This window comes from Staurois parvus, unplaced genomic scaffold, assembly GCF_062004578.1.
Source record: "Staurois parvus isolate SC_StPar_1 unplaced genomic scaffold, SC_StPar_1.0 ptg000015l, whole genome shotgun sequence".
Lineage (NCBI taxonomy): Eukaryota > Metazoa > Chordata > Amphibia > Anura > Ranidae > Staurois > Staurois parvus.
The window spans coordinates 8,509,060-8,533,133 of NW_028317811.1; the positions used below are offsets into that span (position 1 = coordinate 8,509,060).

The 24,074-nt window shown below is 40.4% G+C and overlaps 1 protein-coding gene across 5 annotated transcripts in view; it reads left to right on the top strand.

Moving 5' to 3' along the window:
- Positions 1–20,083, top strand: part of RBBP8 (RB binding protein 8, endonuclease) — a 106,186-nt gene extending 86,103 nt beyond the window's left edge. For 3 of the 5 annotated variants that reach the window (XM_089678399.1, XM_089678418.1, XM_089678401.1), the window contains exons 11-19: positions 958–1,741; positions 2,778–2,886; positions 7,343–7,434; positions 8,891–8,996; positions 13,015–13,182; positions 14,816–14,888; positions 15,545–15,641; positions 18,992–19,133; positions 19,271–20,083. In XM_089678399.1, the coding sequence (XP_089534525.1) occupies positions 958–1,741; positions 2,778–2,886; positions 7,343–7,434; positions 8,891–8,996; positions 13,015–13,182; positions 14,816–14,888; positions 15,545–15,641; positions 18,992–19,133; positions 19,271–19,368 (1,669 nt within the window). In that variant the 3' untranslated portion in view covers positions 19,369–20,083. The remainder of the gene's footprint in view (positions 1–957; positions 1,742–2,777; positions 2,887–7,342; positions 7,435–8,890; positions 8,997–13,014; positions 13,183–14,815; positions 14,889–15,544; positions 15,642–18,991; positions 19,134–19,270) is intronic. The other 2 variants (XM_089678409.1, XM_089678428.1) reach the window with 1 other exon arrangement.
- The last annotated feature ends 3,991 nt before the right edge of the window (positions 20,084–24,074 follow it).

The window sequence follows — 24,074 nt, forward strand, 5'->3', positions numbered from 1 at the left end:
TTTCAGGTAGCTGGGCTGTAAAATATCTTTTGTATTTCTAAACTAAGGAAGTTCATGGGATGCATTATTTATTAATGTACTGTAGTTACAGACTGTCCAGTTTAGTCAATATGTTAAGGATACTCGGTATATAGAGAAAATTGTTGTATGTAGAAAGCATAATGAGGGGAATTTAGGAAGACTGGAGCAGCTGGAATCTGGAGCAGCTGTGTATGGGAACCTATCAGATTATAGGTTTCAGCTTTCAAAGCTTAAAGCAAAACTAAATCCCTTGATTTAACTGTTTCCAAATGGTTACATTTAAAGCGGAACTACACTCACCTTGGATCCAGCAATGCGATGTCCTGGAGCCCCTTACCTGGCTGCTGACATTTTTGGGTGGCCAGCCAGGTTTCGACCACTGTCATTGACCAGGCAGGGATGATGTCAGTCCCGCGCATGAGTGGGAGTTCAGTCAGAATTGGCATTGCTAAATTTGCACAGTGAGCTGTGCCTGCACAGCTCACCGTACAGGGACGGACAAGCAGGTAGGTAACTTTAATGCAGAAGAGACTAAGTTCCACTTTAAGGCATGACATGCCTGTTACAGCTGCTTGTGCTCCTAACTGAATTGTCAAGCTATCAAATGACTGGTTGTATATCTAATCATATGTGCAGCACCATGACATCTGCAGAGCAAATAGCAGCTGAGATGGCAGCTTCCTTGGCTATAATGGATAGGAGGGTTTATTGCCACCTTAATTCAAGGAGCTGGAGCTGGAAGCGAATCGGTTACTATGCAAAACTGCTCCAGATTCTGTCTACTTTAGTTTTAGTTAATTCTCCCCATTGCATGTAGACTTCCGCTTGCACCTTACAGAAAGTATTTTTTTTTTCTTTTGCAATTATTTGGCATGTATGGATCCATATGTTTGACAAATTGCATATATACAATTTTTTTCTGTGCTAATACTTTAGATTTACAGAGAATTTACAAAACCATGTACATGAAATTGAGTGGGACACCCATCGGATGTCACCAGTGTTTGGGATGCCTACTTCAAAACTGGAGAATAATGCCACTCTGGATACTAGTGAGTCTCTCCTGCCTGCTGGAATAAACTTGAACCATCAAGTTCCTAACAGAAGCCCTCTCCACATACTGTCAACGCGTGAAGATGCCTCCTTGGTGACTGCTATCAGTCTGTACCAAGAACCAGACTCTGAAATTAGTCAGAGCTCAGGCAACAAACATGTGTCTTTGAAGCGAACACCCTCTGACTCGGTTATCAATGGAGCCAGCACAAATTGTGCTTTTGTTTCCAAAAATCATCTTGAAATTGATATTTATAGGCAGACAATAGGCAGGTGTGGGAAGCGAAAAAAAGTAGAAAACAATGAAGAAACAAATTGTGAAATATCTTCTCTTAACAAGGAAAACAATTTTCCCCTGAAACCTTCCACAAACACCAGAGATAACTGTCTAGACAAGCCATTGGATCTCTCTGATCGTTTCTCAGGATTGCATCCTCAGGAAAGTAGTCGTGAAAACCCTAGAAACAAACTTAAACAAGCTACCATCCAAGAAACTCTGAAGACCACAAGTAACAAAACTGCATCACTGCTCTCCAAAGAAATGAGGGAGGATATCACACTGCAAGTGGATAACAAAAGAATTCTTAAAGGAGATTCTGTGGCTTCTCGGATGCGTGAAGATAATGAAGTAGCCCAAGGTGGCAGTCATCTGTTTGACGACATGGAGGTAATTATTTGCACTTCGCTCAAAACTGTTTTAATAGCATTTACACTTAAGAATATGCAAACTCGACATTTCATATTCCTGATATGTGCCTGTTGTATCATGTACTGTATGAAAAAGTATACTGTTCTCTTTCTATTACTTCCTTTGTGTAAAATCCCTGGTGTTCCTGTCAGTCCCTCTGCATTCCTATTATAAACTGACCACACGAGGCATGATAACACATCGTGGTCAGTTCTCTAGCTGTGCTGGGAACTCTTTGTGCTCTGCTCCAATGATCAGACTTGTCCTGACACACCTCTGCTGCAAGTCCATTCACTGGCCAGATCAGTGTTATGTTTTTTCCTCTCCAACTCTAATACAGCTAAGAACAGAGGGAATGTGATCACTTATAAAAAAGGGGAAACCCATTATTTATAGTGGTTTTTTTATATCTGTACACAAATGTTTTACCTTTCATTTCTATTTTAAACTGATTGGGTTGTTTTACAAGTTGAGGGTTTACAATTACTTTAATTATGTAGACATTACGCTACTGTACTGCTAACCTGTCTGCAGCAGAGAGAGCGTTCATACTATTATTATTATAATAAAGGATTTATATAGCGCCAACAGTTTGCTCAGCGCTTGACAATATAACGGGAGACAATACAGCAACAATACAGTTCAATACAAGAGGGATAGGAGGGCCCTGCTCCTCGGAGCTTACAATCTAGGAGGGAGGGGCTAGTGGTACAAAAGGTAGTAACTGTGGGGGATGGACTGGTAGGAGGAGTAGAAGATTCCATTATTAGCTGACCGCAGGATAGGTTTCCCTGAAGAGATAGTTCCTAATCAGCTGCAGCAGCCCACAGGAAGCTTTTGTTGAAAGGGCTATGGTATACAGCGGACTTTTACAGCAAAAGTGTCACTCTGAGGGAAACATTACAGATACAGTTTAGAAATGGATACCCTGGCCCACTAATGCTGTCCAGATATAACTAATAGAATATCCAGTGTTAGTTTGTTCACTTTGCTGTTGCTATTTATTCTTTTCTAGGCTGGAGAAACCCATATGCTTAAGAGGATGGGCAGATCAGTTCAGAGAGGCTGTCAACCAGCATCTGTGTTGCAAGCAAACCCACAAATGATTCAAACCAGAGACAAAGGTATGAGCACAGAGCAAGGTAACACGTGCTGCCAAATGTGCTCTACAACCTTTCTCCTTGATTACATATTTGTAAATGTGTTACATCTTTACAATAAATGCACACACATTGATGGCAGAATTTCTGTCCTACAAAAATTTAGGATTAGGTGTTCACAGAACATCAAGTTAATTACAGATCGTTTTACACAGCAAGGTGTCCTTGTGTACTCCCGTAATAGTGGAAAACAGAAGTGCTTTGTATGTATTCTATGCCTTTGTATTGCTGTGTTCAGTTTTGGAGTTTTACTGAGGTGTACTGCAGTTTACTAAGGGCCTTTGTTTGTGTCAGACAGGTTTTACATTCCCATAAAAGTCTATGGTACAGCAAAACCCTCTTGAAGCAGGTCAATAAATTCTGAATAATCTCAGCAGCATCAAACTGATGCCATCGACACAGACTAAAAGCCGATCAACACAGGCCCTAAACCTGGCAAGAACTCATCTTCAGGGTTGGATAACTTATATAATATACATGGAAAGATCACACCAGTCTAGAAGCCAGTAGAGAAGCATATCTTTAAAGTGGTTGTAAAGGCTGAAGGTTCTTTCTTTTACCTTCATGCATTCTGTGCATGAAGGTAATCTTCAGGGTGCAGTTCCCTCCTCAGGTCCCCCAATACTTACCTGATCCCGATCCAGTGATGTGCATGAAAGCAGTGGCTGTCCCGGGTCTCTACCTCCTCATTGGCTGAGACACTGAGCTAATGGATCCTGATGCTGTCAGTCACAGCCAGTGAGGAAGGAGCTAGGGACAGGGCCCAGCTACTCTGTATGCCTTATGGACACATAGAGGCGGCCTGGGAGTGAGCATGCACGAGTGCCCCCAGAGCAAGTAGCTTGCTCTGGGCGCACTCAGCAAGGGGGAGGAGCACCAGTGGGGGACCCAAGAAGAGCAGGATTGAGGCCGCTCTGTGTTTTTTTTTCTTAACCACTTTAAGTCCGGACACTTTCACTCCCTTCCTGTCTAGGCCAATTTTCTACTTTCAGTGCTATCACACTTTGAATGACAATTGCGTAGTCATGCAACACTGTACCCATATGAATTTTTTTAGCATTTTTTTGAGACAGATAAAACTTTATTTTGGGGGAATTTACTCACCACTGGGATTTTTATTTTTTTGCTATAGAAATGAAAAAGTCCAAACATTTTGAAAAAAGAAGTGTTTTTCCTATAAGATTTTGCAAATAAATAATCTTTCTTCATAACTCTTGACCAAAATGTATTCATCTATCTTTTTATTAAAAAAAAATAAGACAAATTAGTTTATAAACAAAAATTATAATTTTTCAAAAAATTTTTTATTTGTTTTTTCTTCGTCTAATGCCAGCTTTATTGTATTATGGATAGTAAGTTTATGTGCATTTCAGGTTATAAAAACAGATTAATTTCACATTTTTAAACTGTAGTATGTTAAGAGAGTTAAGGGTGTTTTACATGTGTTATAAACGATAATATCATTTACGGAATACAATCTTGCACAGTAAACATATCTAATATTATATGAGGGTACATTAGGGAAAAATAACATAGTTTTGTAAATGTTCCATGACTGATGAGCGTCTCTTCCCTGACAAATATCCTGTTACGCTGAGCAGGCATCTGATAAGGGTGAAGGGAAGGCTGATTTATGTGGGCTTGTTTGTGCTGTCTTCAGCATGTTACTGGGTGGTCTTGCATCCTTACAATGCTTGTAGAACTCAAGTGCTGAATGCTAGTTCCAGGCCTAGGTTTAGCTTCACTGTCCTGGAACTAGTACTTGCTCCTGCTCCAGCTGGAATTTGGTTGGGCCCTTGCCATCATCACATACCATGCAGGACCCAGTAGTGGCCACGCAACCAGGAGAGGAAGGATGGATTCGTGTGACAATGCAGCCATCCCAGAATCAGAAAAAAAAACTGCTGTAGTGCGAAAAAGGGTACGTCAGAGTTCAGCTTCAAAGTATATCTAAACGTTTTTTCAGTATTAGTAGTGGTTAAAACTGGTATTGAAGTTCTTTGCCATCTCTGTCCTAATAGGCTTCACAGACAGGATGTGAGATTAGGAGTCACAGATAGGGTGTGCAAGTAAAACATCTCTCAAAGTAAGGAAAACCTCTTCAGACAGTTGTCACTGGAACGGATGTACCCATTAGATCAGTGTTTTTCAACCTTTTTTGTGCAAAGGCACACTTTTTTCATGAAAAAAATCACGAGGCACACCACCATTAGAAAATGTTAAAAAAATTTACCTCTGTGCCTATATTGACTATATATAAAGTAATTCTCTTGAATAGGAATCAAACACAAAGAAATTATTTTATAATTACTTTATTATGAAATAATAAAGTATTTTATAATTGGACCCGGGGGCCGGACCAAGAGTAGATGAATGATGTGTATGTGTCATCCATAGTAAGTATAGTAATATTCCCCCATAGTAAGCATAGTAATTAATCCCCCATATAGTAATTCATCCCCCATAGTAATTCATCCCCCATATAGTAATTCATCCCCCATAGTAATTAATCCCCGATATAGTAATTCATCCCCCATAGTAATTAATCCCCCATATAGTAATTCATCCCCCATAGTAATTCATCCCCCATAGTAATTAATCCCCCATATAGTAATTCATCCCCCATAGTAATTAATCCTCCATATAGTAATTCATCCCCCATATAGTAATTCATCCCCCATAGTAATTCATCCCCCATATAGTAATTCATCCCCCATAGTAATTCATCCCCCATATAGTAATTAATCCCCCATAGTAATTCATCCCCCATATAGTAATTCATCCCCCATAGTAATTAATCCCCCATATAGTAATTCATCCCCCATATAGTAATTCATCCCCCATAGTAATTCATCCCCCATATAGTAATTCATCCCCCATAGTAATTCATCCCCCATATAGTAATTCATCCCCCATATAGTAATTCATCCCCCATAGTAATTCATCCCCCATATAGTAATTCATCCCCCATAGTAATTAATCCCCCCTATAGTAATTCATCCCCCATATAGTAATTCATCCCCCATATAGTAATTCATCCCCCCTATAGTAATTAATCCCCCATATAGTAATTCATCCCCCATAGTAATTCATCCCCCATAGTAATTCATCCCCCATATAGTAATTCATCCCCCCTATAGTAATTCATCCCCCATAGTAATTCATCCCCCATATAGTAATTCATCCCCCATAGTAATTCGTCCCCCATATTAATTCATCCCCCATATTAAGTCCCCAAGCCCCCCCGTGTCAATTCACTTACCTTTGCTCCACGCGTTCCTCTCGCCGTTCCGGTGTAGCATGAAAATCTGTCTCCTATGAGGATCTGTCCCCCTCGACGTATCTGCGCATGTGCCAGTTTCAGGCATTAGCAGCCGATCGGCGATCTCCGGCACATGCGCAGATACGTCGAGGGGGACAGATCATCCTGACAGTATCACGCTCTGCGGGCCGGATTAAAAGGTCCGCCGGGCCGTATACGGCCCGCGGGCCGTAGTTTGCCCATTGCTGTTCTAATGATTGGTCTATTTGTGAGCCGAGGCCACATGTTACGGATGAAATTGCAATTTTTCCCACGGCACACCAGACAATATCTCACGGCACACTAGTGTGCCGCGGCACAGTGGTTGAAAAACGCTGCATTAGATGATGCCCCCTCCAATTCAGTTCCATTGATGACTCAGATTTTGGATTCCACCTTACTTTCAATTCTATCCAGTAATAAATAAAATGTCTCTCATCAGCAGTTTGAAGCTTATCATAAGACCCAAGAAATACAATTGTTATCAGATTGTCAGTTGATAGCTGCACCTCCACCATTAGGGGTTTCTCCAGGCACACAGAAATCAAGTTGAGGATTAGCAAATTTTATTTGCAGATACCACAATGTTCACATATCCTGTATACAGCTTCTGGGAGATAGGAATAAGATTAGACAGTTATACAATTAGAATGACTTAATATGTTTGGAAAATACATATAATATGCATGAACCTTATAGCAACGTACGGTGGGAAGTTATAATAGGTTTCAGAATTACATGTAGCCCTGATTTCTAGGAAGCTTGTACTGATATTAATCTGTGGTCTGCCATTGCTGACACCAATGCCCAACTGGTTTTAAAACATTTTAAATAAGTGATCTAAATCAAGAATGAAGCAGTTGAAGTTAGAACTCCTAAATACAGCTATTCCAAATCAGTAACTCAGTACTGAAGCCATTGGATCATCATGACAGCCAGGCAGCAAGTGTTTTAAGGTACTGTATACTATCTGACTACACTAAAGCATTGATCATATTGGCAAGCTATTCAATGCCCTACCTAAATTTTATAACTGAAGTTTCCTCCAGTGTATTTTGTTTTGTAATATCATCAGTTTCAGTCTGGAAATTAACTGCAAATAATGCATTTGCTTTCAAGGGAAACAATCTGTAGACAACATGCAATGGAGCATTGACCCAGGGGCAGACCTTTCTCAGTATAAAATGGATGTCACTGTGATAGAGGACAAGGTAAGTGGGTTCCATTTAAACAAGTGTTTCAGGTGCTCTTTCTTTGCTACTGTGTGTCCCTTTAAGCTGAAATCTGGCAAGCTGATTACACCTCCCACTTTGGAGTCCAAGGGCTGAGAAGCCATGGGGGTAAAGTTTATAATTGCTGTCAGTGCTAAAACTGCATTAGATATCATCATAAATTAATTCGGGCCATTACTCAGGGCTCACTATTAACTGCTCCAAAGCCAGAATGCTGCTATATTTCCCATACCTCACCTTTCTTGCTCTTTTCTATACCTTACATAAGCTCATACCCAGATCACATACTGTAATTCCTATATTTAATAATCTCCATAACAAGAGGTCCAAAACTGTTCAGGTTAGACGCAGCCCCCTGTATATTTGCCCCAGACAATTTTTTCAAAGTTTTGATTTTATTAATCTTAATTTGAAAAGACACTAGACTGTGCTGGGATTATAACATTTTGCTAAATCCAATATCAAACTCTGGCCTGGCCCTACCATTACTGGAGAGTTCTTAAGTGGCTGCACAACTGTCACAGTTGCATTTTAGGTTTGTTTTACCCAAGCATATACAAACCTGAAAGGCTGGTCTTTTGTCCATCTGGAATGCCTATCAAATTACTATGTGAGTTGTAGGGGACAACATTACAGGCTGCCCACAATAACAATATAGTTAGAAGGTACTACTCCATTCGCAAGAATATTATTTCATGATGATATAATTCTCAACTCTTTCAATGCAAAAACAAATGTGAGACTTCAATCTGGTATAACGCTGGGCTGCTGTTCTCCGGATAGTTTTATACAGGGATGATTTTTTTTCACTTTTTTTTTTCTGTTTTATTGTTCATTTGTAGTTTATGTATGACTATACAAAACAGAACAGAGCCCCTGGGCATTCCCCAGCTCATTTGGAACCAAAAAATAAATACATTCAAAACAATACATAAGCATTTTTTTCACTTTTGAAAAAAAATCTAATAGATTCCTCCATACATGCTAAACAGCACTTCCGTCACCACTATTGGCCGACGCCAGCTGTCAAAATACTCGGACAGTGCCTACATCTGATTGGATGCAGACACTGTTAGGATGGACATTTTTTAAATGACTCCTTTGGTTTTTGGATCGAAGGATGTTGGGTGGGAGGGTGCCAACAAGGCCACCTATTGAGAAAATGTCTGCTAGTTTATCAGGAACTGGATGAAATTCATTCTCTGTATGGTCGGCTTAAGGTTCTATATTTTTAGCCATGTGACTGTAATTTCTTCCATGTATGGACTAAGGATATACACTGTCAAATGGAGCTTTAAAGAAGCTGCTTGGTTAAGCAGGGTAACTTCTCTTGACAAAATAGAACAAGTCCAGTTTATTAGCCTAACTACTACCATTATACCATGACCTGGATAAATAAGAATCCTCACACACAGTTATCATTATCTATATTTAGGCTGGGAGCCAAGATAATGCAGAGGTCGACAACATGGATTACACATATGTCAATGACAGCGTTCTGTTAAAGATGAAAAATCAGGAGTGTGCAGACATCAGTACGAGTAAGTCATTTGCTTCATATCTTTGGAGAAGTGCTAATGGGAAAAGTTTCTCATGCAGCTGTAAGTTTATTTTTTTCTTGTTTAATGAGGGACACAGAAATACAGAGGAAATTGGGTTATATTGCTATTTGGATACTGGCAAAAAACACAAAACAGTGATGAACGTGGTATGACACCTCCTACTCCCAGTATGCCTAGTGTCCCAGGAGGATATAATCCATTTCTGCTGAGAAAAGTCTAACATTTTTTTTTTTTCTTTAGCTTTTTTTTTTCAGTCAAGATTAATCAAGCTGCTGAACTGATCTTTTACACAGCTATCCTTATCACTAGCTTTGTAGGTTGTACCCAGACCCTGCTGGACTGGCCTGGAACTAGTTGACACTTGCACTTTTCAGACATGAGTGTACTGTGTTAAGCACGGAGTGCTTTCCAGGACCAGAGCCATGGCATAGGCCCATGTGTGACCCTGTTTATGAAGACTGAGTGAATAGGCTGTGTGGGCTGAGCAGCAGGGCTGTAGTAGGGCTGTTGAACACTGTTTACAAGTTCCTGATTTTCTTGGTTTACTGCAGAAGGAGGTTAACGCTGAGGGACTGCTGGATTGATCGTTGCACTGGTTTGCTCTACACTCTCCTACCTGCCATTCAGTGTGGAGGAAGCACCTTCCTGTCACTGCTCCTGATTGCAAGTGATCCATAAATGTATCCTCGGGTCATCTCTGCTTCAGGCCTAAAATGACTGGGCTACCTTCAGCTGCTGAAACCCTCTCCTACTGCAGGCAGCTGGTTTTTGAGTATTTAAGGCTTGGTCCTCTATTCTGTGCTGTGTTGCCCTTGCCTAGCAGTGAAACTTGTCAGATCCCAGGTGCTTGAGGAACAGCCCTGCTGCCTGGGTGCCTCCAGCCCACGATTCATTAATCATGGTTCCGGTGCTGCCTGCTGTGCACCTCCTGACACTGACAATTTTGCCCTCTGCTTGCCCTCTCTGTGCCATTCTTGGAAACTTCCTTAGCTTTCTTCCTTGGCTCCATCCTCTGCTCTATCTAGGGTGGATTTCACCAAAGTCGCAAAGACTCATTTATAAGTGTGCTTCCATTCCTTCCTCGCCATAATTTTCATTTGATTTGCCACTGGCATCAGCGGCTTCTGAGCCTTCAGCCACTGAGACTATTGGACAGTAAATCTGAGTCCTTAACGTATGACTACACCTGAGGTGGGCGGGCCACTTCCATTACTCCCTGCAGCTTTTAATGCTGCTCCTAACCTAGGAAGATTGTTCTGATTCCATTGTTAACCATTGTTATTTACAGAGACTGGAAGAACCCTGACAAGTGTTCATTCCCCCCAAACATCTATCAGTCATGTACCCATTTGAAAAAGGACTTTGTTAAAAAGTGGGTGGCCCCTGGATCTGGTATTTTCTTTCCTTAACAAGCCTTAAACCACCCCTGTGGAAGATACCGTCTATTTTTAAAGACCCCATTGACAAGTGTTTGGAGGCCCTTTCTAAACATTTTTCTCCCTAGCAGACCCTGCCTTTCAGCTTGCCCCGGCCATGTATTTTGTATGCCAAACTTTAGCTGAATGGGCTAGGGCCATAAGAAGGAATCCAGTTGCCGTTCAAATTGTGGCTTCAGTTTTGGAGCATCTGGAACTCATGCCTGCAGGCTTGAGCTACTGTATAGACAGGTTGTTAGGTCTCCTGTGTCATATCCCATTATGAGTCTCCTGTCAGTGAACATGAGAAGAACTCTTTGGCCTAAGTGCTGGGCTGCAAAACTGGCATGTAAAAAGTGATTGCTTTGCATGACCTTTAAGGGGCAGTGTCTCTTCGGAATTGCCACGGACACTCTAGGATGCCACCAGGGGTAAGAGTACTCATCTCAAATTTAGGAGCCTAGGACTCAGCTCTCCTTGGAGGCTGAGAAGTTTTCCTTTTAGTTATCTATAGGCCTCCAAAGCTAAACCTGCCAATACGCCCACAAACCATACACTTCCCAGTCCCCCAAGCTCTTAGAAAAATCTTCCTTTGCATAAAGAGGCACAATTTCCAAACTACGGGGATGTCTGCTAGCTGTTTTGACCAACAATGTGGTGTGGCAGTTCAGACCTTGCCAAGGATCAGCTGTATCCTGAACCTTCAGAATATCTGGGGTTCATGCTAGACACAACTCAGCTAAGTTTTTCTTTCTTTGGAGAATGTCACCATCACCTCTGCAAGTCTTGCGTCTGAGCTAGTCCTGCCAAACAACCAGTTTTACACAAGGACAAGGTAGTGTTGAGCCCTAACTCCTTCCTGAGGTGTTTTCAGTTGTTCATTTCAACCAGAGCATTGTTTGTCCATCCATTTATCTGGCTCCACTTTATCAGACTGCAGTTCCCTTTATATTCCCTTTAATTTCCCTGGACTTTGAACTGCTGTAGATAAAGAAAGCTGCAGATAACAAGTACAACTTCTATAAGAGGATTTATTTCATTTATGTGATCACCTCAGGCTAGTCACTTCATTGGGTTTATGTAAGGGTTTACAACCACTTAAAGAATTGGGTTGTACCTAGGGATACACTGAAATTTCTGTGACCAAAACGTTTCAGCCGAAAATATCCCCTATAGGCCGATATGAAAATAGGCACCGATACAGGTACAAAAAATAACCCCGCCCCCATCGTCCCTCAGCATTGCGTGAGAACCCATCCAACGATCCCGGCGCTGGGCATAGAGATCAGTGAAGAAAAGATGGCCTCCACTCATCTATATGCCCTTGGAGGACTGGAGCATCGTCATTACGTCACTTCCAGCGCCTTGTAAACAACGCCTTTTTTTTTTTTCTTTTTTTAAAGCACTAGAAGCCTTTTTTTTTATTTAATGCTTTACATTGTAGAGGAGAGATGTGGGGTCTTATTGATCCCATATATATCCATAAAGAGGACCTTTCATTGCTTATTTCTATCACAAGGGATGTTTGCATTCCTTGTGATAGGTATAAAAGTAATTAACATTTTTTTTTAAAGGGATAGTATAAAAAAAAATTAATTAATTAAAAAAAGTTCAGAGTGCCCCTGCCCCCACTGCGCAGTTGTGAACGCATACGTAGGCCATGCCCACATATGTAAACAGTGTTCAAACCACACACGTGAGGTATCGCTGCAAATGTCCAAGCAAGAGCAGTAATTCTAGCACTAGACCTCTGTAAGTTTAAACTAGTAAACTGTAAACATTTTTAAAGTGTCACCTATGGAGGTTTTTTAGTACTGTATTTTTCACCACACCACGAGCATGTGCAATTTTAAAGCATGAAGCATGATATGTTTGGTATCTGTTTACTCAGCGTAACATCATCTTAAATATTTTTTAAAAATTGGGGTATATATTGCAGGTTTTTTTTCCTTTTTCCATTTTTAAAAACTGTCCATTTTCATTTCGGTGTCCCACTAGTTCCTCCCTTTCCTGTCAAGTGACAGCTGCATCAGGTTAGAGTTTCCTACATCTGCAAGGCTTTCACCTGGTCTGTTCAAGTGTTCTCTATGTTTACCAGCTACATGTTCAGGCCTCATCTGGTGCCAACTTTGGGCGTAAGATCCTTCAGTTGGATCAGCCTCAGGCTGCTGTTGTTATTGTGAGCCTGCTATTGTTTTGTTGCTGTTTCCCACTCTTCAGTTGGACTGTTTTTTTGGACATCCCAACAAACTCTGAATTCCTGTGTATCTCAATGAACCAGACGGGAAATAGGATTTTTGTACTTGATGTAAACTTGGCTTTGTGGTGTTTATTGAAGGACACAACCCTTTGTGTCTATGTCCATGTTCTTTGTACTGCTTTTACACCACAAACTGAGAAATGCTGGTAGTAGGAGGGGTTTACCAGGTTGGTCACTTCTTTTTTTTTTTTTTCTTTGTTTGCTAATGTTCAAATTCTCCAGTATCATCAAACAGTCTTTGCATTCCTTTGTCCCTCAATGTACTAAAAAAAGGATTTTACTGTAATTACAGAAATTCCATTTTCCCTTACTTTATCTACAGCAGCTGAGGATTGTAAAGGCCATGACAGCTTTACAGAAATGTTTGATAAGACGGAGTACGAGGACTATGTGTCCTATGCTCAGGAATCCAGCCCTTCTCAGCGACTGGATGTGAAGGAAGAAGGTGCTGTTTTTACATTGCCCAAGAAGAGAACTCCCAGTGATAAAGGTCAGCACTTATACAGACTTTTTGCAATTGTAGTTACTATCAATTAAAGTGGTTCTAAAGCCAAGACATTTTTTACCTAAATGCATTCCCTGCATTAAAATAAAAAAAAGTCCCAATGGTTGTATGACTCCTTCACCTCCATAACTAGTTACCTGTGTCCTGTCTCGATTCATTCTCCAATGGTGCTGGTCTGTGTTCCTCTCCTCACAGGCCAGCAGCTTGCTATAGGAGCATGTGCAGAAGAGGCGGAGCTGAAAGTGCCAACGGGGGACTCCAGAAGAGGAGGTTCAGGGTCGCTCTGTGCAATACCTTTGCACAGAGCAGGTAAGTATAACATGTTTATTATTTTGATAAAAAAATATCCTTTTACAACTGCTTTAAGTCCACTTGATAGGTACTCATGACTTGACACCTAGTCTATGAGAGATCACCTTTTGTAATTCAATATTTAGTGATTTTGCTACTGGAAAACATTGTTTAGCTCATCTGTGTCCACATGCAAAACAATATATTGCACGGTTTGTTAGTGCTATTAAACCAAAAATCAAATGTAACATATTACAGTTTACCTATAATTAGATATGGTGGCTGCAGTAGTTTTCTTTTTTAGGCTTTTTCCCTCTCTTTTCACCTGGTGATCCAGACAGTACCATACTTCCTGTTTTAGGGTGTCTACACACTGGAGGGAGAAGCAACAGAGACCACTTTGGACAGAAGCAATGTTAATCTGGGAGGATGGGAGTGTTAGGTGTACTAAGCAGATTAAGATACATGAACAAATTGAAGCCAAACTCCAGCTAACACTTTTCAAGCAGTTACAGCACTTTTTTTTTCTTTTGGGATAAAGGTTTTACAAAATTAAAAGTTGACCATTGTGAGCATCCCTGTCAGTGGTAAATGGTTTGCCTCGACCTCTAACTCCTACATCTGCAGGACAGCTTGTTTGGTTGACAAAAAACAAACTGACTGGCTAGATCACCAGGTGAAAATAAAGGAAAGAAAGCCTATAAAAGAAAACAAATGTAGCCACCACATCTAAGCGTTGTTAGGCTGCAGCATAATAAATGTTTGCTTTGGGTTTAATACCACTTTAACAAAAGAAGCATCCTACACATAATCTTTCTACAATCAGGATTATGTGGATATACTTTGGTCCCCTTTATCAAGATTCCATTTAACAGTTGTGTGCTAAGTTGTGCATCGTTACAAGCTTTGTATATTTTGATCTGGTCATTTTTGTCTATATTTTTCAACCATGGCCATGGTACCTGCAGACTTTTTTGAAAACCTTGTCCAGTTACTTTTTCCCTGCAGATAAAGCTGGAGGTGGCTGTTGGTGCTTCCTGTCTCAGTAGGTAAAAACATGTATATGTATAGATGAACAAGGCCTTACATGTTTATATAGCAGTCAAAAACTGGCCTTACTTGAAGAATTGCACCTGCATGTACTTGACTGCTCTGTCCGCAGTCACTATTACCTCATAATGAATATAAGCTCTTTTTCCAAAAAAAAAACTCTTTTAAATAGCAGATAAATGGCAATGTAAAAGTGTGTGTAAGAGATGATGAACTGCACTGATGCCACTGGAAATATTGTAATAATATTTATTGTGTTAAAACTTTTTTTTTGTAGAGAATCAAGCCAAAGGAGTGATTTACCAGAAACAGAAGGCATATGTGGAGCCTTATGCGCAAACCAGTGAAAGGTAACCTTTCCACCAAACAAAGTCAACTTAATTGCATCTTGGGTAGTAGTAAGGCATTTTACTTTATATTCTGTTACAGACTTTACAGAGTTTGTTGTTTTATTTCCCAGTAGTAGTGTGGTCACTTTCAATGCCCGTATCATATGAACTTCTGGCTTTCCTGTAAGGTCTATGTTTAGGCTTGCCATAAATAGCCTAATTCTTCTCCCAATATGATACTCTGACAAAAATCAGCTGTTTATGAGCATACATTGTCTGTGATAATAAAAATCCAGCATTATAAACAATTATTTTAGATAGCGGATTTTCCAGCTTGGCGGAAAATCTTTGAGTGACCTGGGTGATCCTCCCCCCTTTTCTTTGTACACTCCTTCACTCCAATGGCCACTTATGTCAGTACAGTGTCTGTTTTCAGTGGCCATTGTTTTATGGAGCTATATGCCCTGTGTATGGCAAGTGAGAGTGCCACTCAGACAATGTATATGTGAATGAAAACTGAGCATTGGATTATCTGGGGAAGTTTTTTTTATGCTTTACTGCTGTACACAAATCTGTGGGAAATGCATTATATGTATATGCTTTAATTTCATTTAAGAAGTTGTGATAAATGGCCTGCTGCTGGTGGATTATAAATATTTTCTTGCCTTCATCTTCAGAAAAAAGCCTACTTCGGACTTCCCTCATATTGAGGTTGTGCGCAATAAGGAGGAGAGGAGAAAACTGCTTGGCCACACTTGTAAGGAATGTGAGATGGTAGGTGGCAGATCACTGCCTAGGGTAACCTGTGTGAACTGTTGAATTATTTGGATCCCTTTTTGGTGAACAGAGTGTCAAGGAATAATGGCCATATTAACTAAAAATCAATCCTGAATGGCAAAAAACTCACTTCCAGGTTTAGAGAATTCCTGAATAGCAAAGATACCTACCTCTTCCAGGCTGTATTCAGTGGAACCACAGGTCAGTCAGAGAGCGTGGTCTCCATGGAAGCATTAAACCCACCAGAGCTATGACAAATGACCACAAGGAGCCAGATATGGGAATCAGTACTCCTGTGCAGAGGAGCAGGAAAGTGTCAGATGGATCCAGCATCCCCATAAACAGTGTATCAGAATGAGTCCTCCAATATGCAGGTCTTTTATGTGCCTAGAGAGCATTTTGTATCATTTGTTTCATCATTTCTAGACAACAAGCATATTATAGAGATTCTGGCTACATATGAATACAGTTTTACAGAATGAAGATATTTTACCTGAGAGCTTGTTCTGTAAAATCAATGCTAAGAATACTTTACACATATAAGGCACTGATTGCTACTGAATGCACCATGCCTTTTTTTTTTTTACACTTAAATCTGAACCCCAGGCAGATTTTAAAAATATGATTTTTTTCTTATAAAACAAATGTATTTTAAATCTAACTCCTAAGTCTATAAATTTTGTGTTGACAAACTCCCATATTCTGTATATCTAGATGCACACTGGGAAGAAGGGTCAGTATTAGGGGCCATTCAGTCTATTTTACATGTGCTTTCAATAGGAGAGAGCAGCAGGATGGCGGCATATGCTTGCCAATTCATAGTGCAGCCAGCAAGCCTAATTTGTGTTTGACTTATACTCCCTAAAGTGTTACTAAACCCACAAAAGTATAATCAACCTGTATATGCAGTAAAGCATGCTTGTTATACTCACTGTGGAATCTAAGGGGTTAATTCTCCGCATTGTGTAAAAAGGATGTCTGATTCTGTTTTCTCTGATCCTCCCCTTCTTCTACTGTCCCCAATCCATCTCCTGATAGAACAGAGCCTTGGGGGCAAGCTGCACATGCTCAGTTTGGTGTGTATTGCTAGAGGTTTTTTTTTCTTTTCCTTAGAGTGCATGTGATCAGCACAGGGCCAATCAGCACTGTGCAGACAGCGGGTCAGGGATCCTGCAGCCTCATAGGACAATCAGAGGTGAATGAAAACTCCTTCTAGAAACTTTAACCAGTGCTCTACTGGAGCACACAACTGCTCTAACTGCTGATGAGAAATGTATTTTTCAGTTTATATTTTCTAAAAGAATTGCATTTCCATGTTGTGTGTACTGTGGGAGAACAGATATAGTGAATGCGGGGTCCTGGGTTTAGTAACACTTTAACTGAGCTGTTTTGTAGCTGTAGTAGGGTCAATAATCTGGTTGTGCTGCGCAGTAGGCATGCCTGTATCTCAAATGGATTGCATAGAATAACAAATCTTTTGGCAGGGAAAAACCTTAAACAGTTCCCATATGTGTATTTAGCTGATTGAGTTTAGCTTCAACTGCTTAATGGTCTGGTAGCAGTGATGATTTTGCACATATGAAGGACACTTCTCCAATAATTTTTATTCCACAGGTTCTCCATAGACATCAGGGGATCAATGGGCTTGTATTCTTTTGTTTGTGTTTAGGCCAGCCTTTTTCAACCAGAGTACCTTCAGGTTTCTTTAGGGGTGCCTTGGCAAAATACCTAAAACATTTCACAAAATTTTATATAAGCCAGTGAGTGGATCAAGCCTACCTTTTTGTTACAGAAAGCCACAAGTTTTCATTGTGCACCACTACAACCTTCTAGCCGCCAGTGTCCTAACAACCAATGACATCATCATTCAATAAGGAGTATGTCGGGTGTCTGTACAGCATCCTTGTTTGCCTTTCCCCTGCCCCTCTCCGCCATCATTGGGGTCACATTGGCAGAGTGAGGGAGAGATACTGAGGGAGAAGAGAAACATTTGAATACTAGTCAGTACCAGTGTGCAAAGGTGTATTTGCTTTGAAAGAATAAATCACCTCGAACATTGGGGCCCCTGCTTGTGTGGATGTTGCAGTGTTAAGTAAAACTTAGTTTCGTTCTTTACATTTTAGAATGGGGTGCCTTGAGACAGAATTGTAAAGTGTGCCTTGAGTAAAAAAGGTTGAGAAACCCTGGTTTAGGCTATTGAAATTAAGATCTTATGTAGTCACCCTTTCTGCACTGGCACCAGGTTAATTCTTACCAGTTATTTTATTCTCAGAACTGTTGACTACCAGTCACTGCAGGGCATCCATTGATATGAGATCAATGCCCTATCCAGCCATTTTCAGATGCCGTCATCTTATGCGTAGGAGCATTTTTATTAGAGTAAAAAAATAATACTGTCCAAAAAACTTTCCACAGATGTCCAACTGGATTCTTGTAGCTGCAGGGATTCTTCTTTTAAGTCTGGTGTCCAGAGATATATTGGTTTACTGTTGGCCCAGGCACACTTTGTGTTGACATATTTCTTAAAGCATATCCATACTGAAGAACAAAAATGTAGTAAACTGCAGCTTACCAGTCCTTAGATATGATGACTGCAATATTTTTATTTGTTTTAAGGGTAAGTACATATTCTGCAGGTACAGAAAAATACCTGTCAGAAATCTTGTGTCTTTGGAACTGAACTGAACTCTAAAACAATGTTATCAACTTGACTACCTTCTGAGAAGCAATGCCCCTTTATATAATGAACATGAGTATAGGGAGAGGTGTTAGTAGGGCAAATCACCATAGCAGCCTGGGTAAACACAGTGAATTGAATAAGTGTTATCACCCTAGTACATGAAATGTGTTATTGGTAGCATCACCAAGTTAAAAATAAGGAAAAGAAGCCTGACAGAAACTGATGCAGCCAACATGTGACTAGTAAGCTACAATATATTACATTTTTCTGTTTGAGTTTTGATATGCTTTAATTCACCATCCAAATGGAAAAACTCTGTTAAATCCTTTCCCCTTCCCCTTCATAGATCACATAGAATAGGTCCCGCTTATTTAGGAATATAAAACATGGCAGTGTGATTCTTGCTCCGTTTTGATTATTCTTATGAGGACTGTAGTTGTTTTATATTCGCTATTTGAACATTCAGCATTACCTTGAAAAGCTTAAATTGAAGATTAGTGTAACTCATGGTTCCCTTTGGAGTGTCCTTGTATAACCATAGTACTTTAGGACTAGCATTTTAAATTTTGGCTGCGTGGGGTAATTGCTTATGAAGAATGTAGGACGACTTTATTTGTGTGAGAAGCTATAATCCTGGAACTGGCTTTTTTGTCATTTCTATTACCAGTATTATGCAGACCTCCCAGAAGAAGAAAGGGCTAAGAAACTGGCCAGCTGCTCCCGGCACCGTTTCCGCTACATTCCACCAAGTACTCCAGAAAATTTCTGGGAAGTGGGCTTTCCTTCAACGCAGACCTGTAAAGACAGAGGTGAGATGTTCTTTACACCACCCACACTCTGCACCATTATATTAATCTGTTATTCAGTGCCAAGCTTACCTCTAATAGCCAGCTTGTTTTCCCAACTAAAGCCAAACAAATAACTAAACTTTGCCTTTCTCCCAAAGGTTACATAAAAGAGGAAATGTCACCCTGTCAAAGACCACGAAGACGACTTCCCTACAATGCAATGTTTCCTACCAAAGGCAAAGAGCAGAAGACATAAAACTACATGCACTCACTTAATTACTTATAAGGAATCGGTCAGCATGAAATATGGGGGACTGCCATTGCTGAATTGTTTTTTAAGAGGCATGTCACGGGGATATCTTCTTTCTCCTTTCTTCACTGTTTGATGAGTCCTTTGACAAGGTTAGCAAGGGTATGAGTTAGGGATCTGAAACATGTTTCTTGAAAAACAAATCAACTCCCTATACTGAAAAGTTCCTTTTAAATTTGTTCTTTCAAAATAATACTCTGCTCTGTTTCTATTAATCGTGCTGTAGCTGAATTTGTGTTTGCTGCCATTTTAGAGAGTGGGTTCTGTAGAGTCGTTTAGACTTGATAGGCCTATATGCTATATGGGTACATATATACTTGGGTAGCCCATTAATCATACAGGAATCCTGTTGGTATTCTGTGAACTGCGTTAGTTCAGCTCACTCAGTGGGTCATGTAGTCAGATAACTATTCAGTACTACTGCCAATGTCTCTACTGCTTCCTACCTGGTACAGAGAGTTAGAGTAATGGCTAATCACGGTTTATCTTGTCAGAACAAAGAATCTGCAGTTGTATGTAATATGTATATTTTAAAATTTTCTATGTAAATGTTTGTGTTTTAGCACCTTTTTTGTAATTTGTAGGGTGCTGTGTTTGCACTGGATAATTTAAATACACACAGCGTTTGTAATTGGTAATAAAAAAAAAAATGTGACTTCTATTTTCAGACATGTCATTTTTCCCTTCTCTTTGAATATCTTTTTTTGTTTATTGACCATGCATATGGGCATTTGTCATGCTTATCCATTTAAATAACCATGGAAAGGGAAAAAAATGATGTCTAAGCGATGTTAATCCATTGCGTGTTGTCTTAGGTGGACACATAAATTGTCCTTACAATTTTCTACGGTTCTGTTCTAACCAGTTCCTCTTTTTGTTCATGTTCCAAAAGTTGCTTGGATTAAAAGTCTGTATGTGTTTATATAGGCTTACATGGGTTAATGCACAATGGGGGAGCAACATTCAAGAATATAGATTTCTTAATCGTAAATCACAGGACACAGGGCTCAATTCACAATGAGTTATTTTACTCTTAAAATCTGAGATAAAATAGCTCATAGATTTTTTTCAAGTATTTTTTTGCAATTCACAAAAAAAATTACTAAAATAAAGCATAAGTTATTTCATCAAAGGTATTTTACTCATGAAAACCTGATCTTTTATCTCATGACGTGATATCCAGTGGAATGGAATCAGTGGAGAAGGATTAGAACCCCTGTCAGTTTTTATTGCTAATAAAGAGGTAAAATATTTGAAACTGTAGAAATCTCCTAGATTGTAAGCTCGAAAGAGCAGGGCCCTCGAACCACTCGTATATTGTTTTGTTACTGTATTGTCTCATGTACTGTCCCCCACTATTTTGTACAGCGTTGAGCAAACTTTTTGGCGCTATATAAATACTGTATAATAATAATAATAATATGCCAACTCACTAAGTCAGTGCGGTCCCTGCAGCATATCTATTCATACAAAAGTAAAAAAGGTGACTAGAATATCAGTAAAAGGGAAGCTGCTTTCACAGGACAAACGTGGAGTATTAAGAACAACTAAGTTAAATTAAGTAAATACAAAATATCTTTATAAATTAATTGAATGAAAATAGTATAAAAAAATCACACACACATACAGTGGGGCAAAAAAGTATTTAGTCAGCCACCAATTTTGCAAATTCTCTCACTTAAAAAGATGAGAGAGGCCTGTAATTGGCATCATAGGTAGACCTCAACTATGAGAGACAAAATGAGAAAAAAAATCCAGACAATCACATTGGCTGATTTGGAAAGAATTTATTTGCAAATTATGGTGGAAAATAAGTATTTGGTCACCTACAAACAAGCAAGATTTCTGGCTCTCACAGACCTGTACCTTCTTCTTTAAGAGGCTTCTCTGTCCTGCACTCATTACCTGTATCAATGGCACCTGTTTGAACTTGTTATCAGTATAAAAGACACCTGTCCACAACTTCAAACAGTCACACTCCAAACTCCACTATGGTGAAGACAAAAGAGCTGTCGAAGGACACCAGAAACAAAATTGTAGACCTGCACCAGGCTGGGAAGACTGAATCTGCAATAGGCAAGCAGCTTGGTGTGAACAAATCAACTGTGGGAGCAATAATTAGAAAATGGAAGACATGCAAGACCACTGATAATCTCCCTCGATCTGGGGCTCCACGCAAGATCTCACCTCGTGGAGTCAAAATGATCACAAGAACAGTGAGCAAAAATCCCAGGACCACACGGGGGACCTAGTGAATGACCTGCAGAGAGCTGGGACCAACGTAACAAAGGCTACCATCAGTAACACACTACGCCGCCAGGGACTCAATTCCTGCAGTGCCAGACCTGTCCCCCTGCTTAAGCCAGTACATGTCCGGGCCCGTCTGAAGTTTGCTAGAGAGCATTTGGATGATCCAGAAGAGGATTGGGAGAATGTCATATGGTCAGATGAAACCAAAATAGAACTGTTTGGTAGAAACACAACTCGTTGTGTTTGGAGGAGAGAGAATGCTGAGTTGCAGCCAAAGAACACCATACCTACTGTGAAGCATGGGGGTGGCAACATCATGCTTTGGGGCTGTTTCTCCACAAAGGGACCAGGAGGACTGATCCATGTACAGGACAGAATGAATGGGGCCATGTATCGTGAGATTTTGAGTGCAAACCTTCCATCAGCAAGGGCATTGAAGATGAAACGTGGCTGGGTCTTCCAACATGACAATGATCCCAAACATACCGCCCGGGCAACGAAGGAGTGGCTTCGTAAGAAGCATTTCAAGGTCCTCTCAACCCCATAGAAAACCTTTGGAGGGAGTTGAAAGTCCGTGTTGCCCAGCGACAGCCCCAAAACATCACTGCTCTAGAGGAGATCTGCATGGAGGAATGGGCCAACATACCAGCAACAGTGTGTGCCAACCTTGTGAAGACTTACAGGAAACGTTTGACCTCTGTCATTGTCAACAAAGGATATATAACAAAGTATTGAGATGAACTTTTGATATTGACCAAATACTTATTTTCCACCATAATTTGCAAATAAATTCTTTCCAAATCAGCCAATGTGATTGTCTGGATTTTTTTTTCTCATTTTGTCTCTCATAGTTGAGGTCTACCTATGATGCCAATTACAGGCCTCTCTCATCTTTTTAAGTGGGAGAACTTGCACAATTGGTGGCTGACTAAATACTTTTTTGCCCCACTGTATATATAAATACCCTTTTTCCACTAATTAAAAAGACAACGTCATTGGGGAGATTTCCCTTCACTTTCAGAACCAAAGTCCCCATTGGAAGCTTTTCCGTCTATTATTTTTCTGAGGACAACACAAAATTTGGGATTTTCTTCACTTTCAATGATAATGGTAAACAGGACAAATAGAAAGGGGGAATCTCCCTAACGGGGACACAGACCGCAATAAAAACCTGACAGGGGGTCTAATCTATCTTCACTCTATCAAAACAGAAAAAAAAGTTTTGCCTTTAGTTATACTTTACATAAATCAGCCCCGATGATTGTGTATATTTCCAGATTTAGCTTTCTATGCATTACTGTTGAGAAACTGATCCAAAAAAGTAGAGACTCCTCCACATTGGCCAATATATTTTTACATTCCTTAACCACTTGGTAAACTCGCTATAGCCAAATGACGGCTACAACGCAGTTATCTGGTTCTGGGAGGGCGTCATATGACGTCATCCCAGAACGTGCACTTCCACGCGCACTCAGTGTCCTACGGAGACAGCTGATCACATGATGAGGTAAAAGGCCAATCAGAGCGGCCTTTTACCATGTGATCAGCTGTGATCAATACCACAGCAGATAACTGAGTAAATACTGTTGCTGGTTATCGGCAGCACTTTCCTCACACTGTCACAGAGTGAGGAAAGTACTGCCGATAACCGGCAGATGTCACAGAGCAGATCGGCACTGATCATCAAGGCACTCTGATGATCAGTGCCTCCCAGCAGTGTCACCCATCAGTGCCCAGCAGTGCTGCCAGTCAGTGCCATCAGTCAGCGCCGCCCATCAGTGTTGCCCACCAGTGCCGCCTATCAGTGACCATCAGTGCTGCCTATCCGTGCCACCTCATTAGTGCCCATCAGTGCTGCCTATCAGTGCAGCCTCATCAACGCTCATCAGTGAAGGAGAAAAATTACCTCTTTGCAAAATTCTATAATAGAAACAAAGAAAAACATTTTTTTTTTCAAATTTTTTGTTCTTTTTTTGTTTATAGTGCAAAACATAAAAACCCCAGTGGCTATTAAATACCACCAAAAGAAAGCTCTATTTGTGTGAAAACAATTATAAAAATTTCATATGGGTACAATGTTGCATGACCGCGCGATTGTCATTCAAATTGAGACAGCACTGAAAGCTGAAAATTGGCCTGGGTACAAAAGGGGTGTAAGTGCTCTATAGGCAAGTGGTTAAATACCTCATGCCTGGGCCACTACTTATTTAACTCATGCATTTATTTATTTACTTCCTTTAGTGAATTGACTTTAACTGCTTCCCAACTGCTCTATAGCAGAAATACTGCTACAGGGCGGCACGGGTGTGCAAAATCACACCGGGTAGGGGGCGTGCGTGTGCTCTACCCACACAGCCATTCGCGGCCATGGCTGTCAATCACCGGGTCCTGGCCGGTGATTA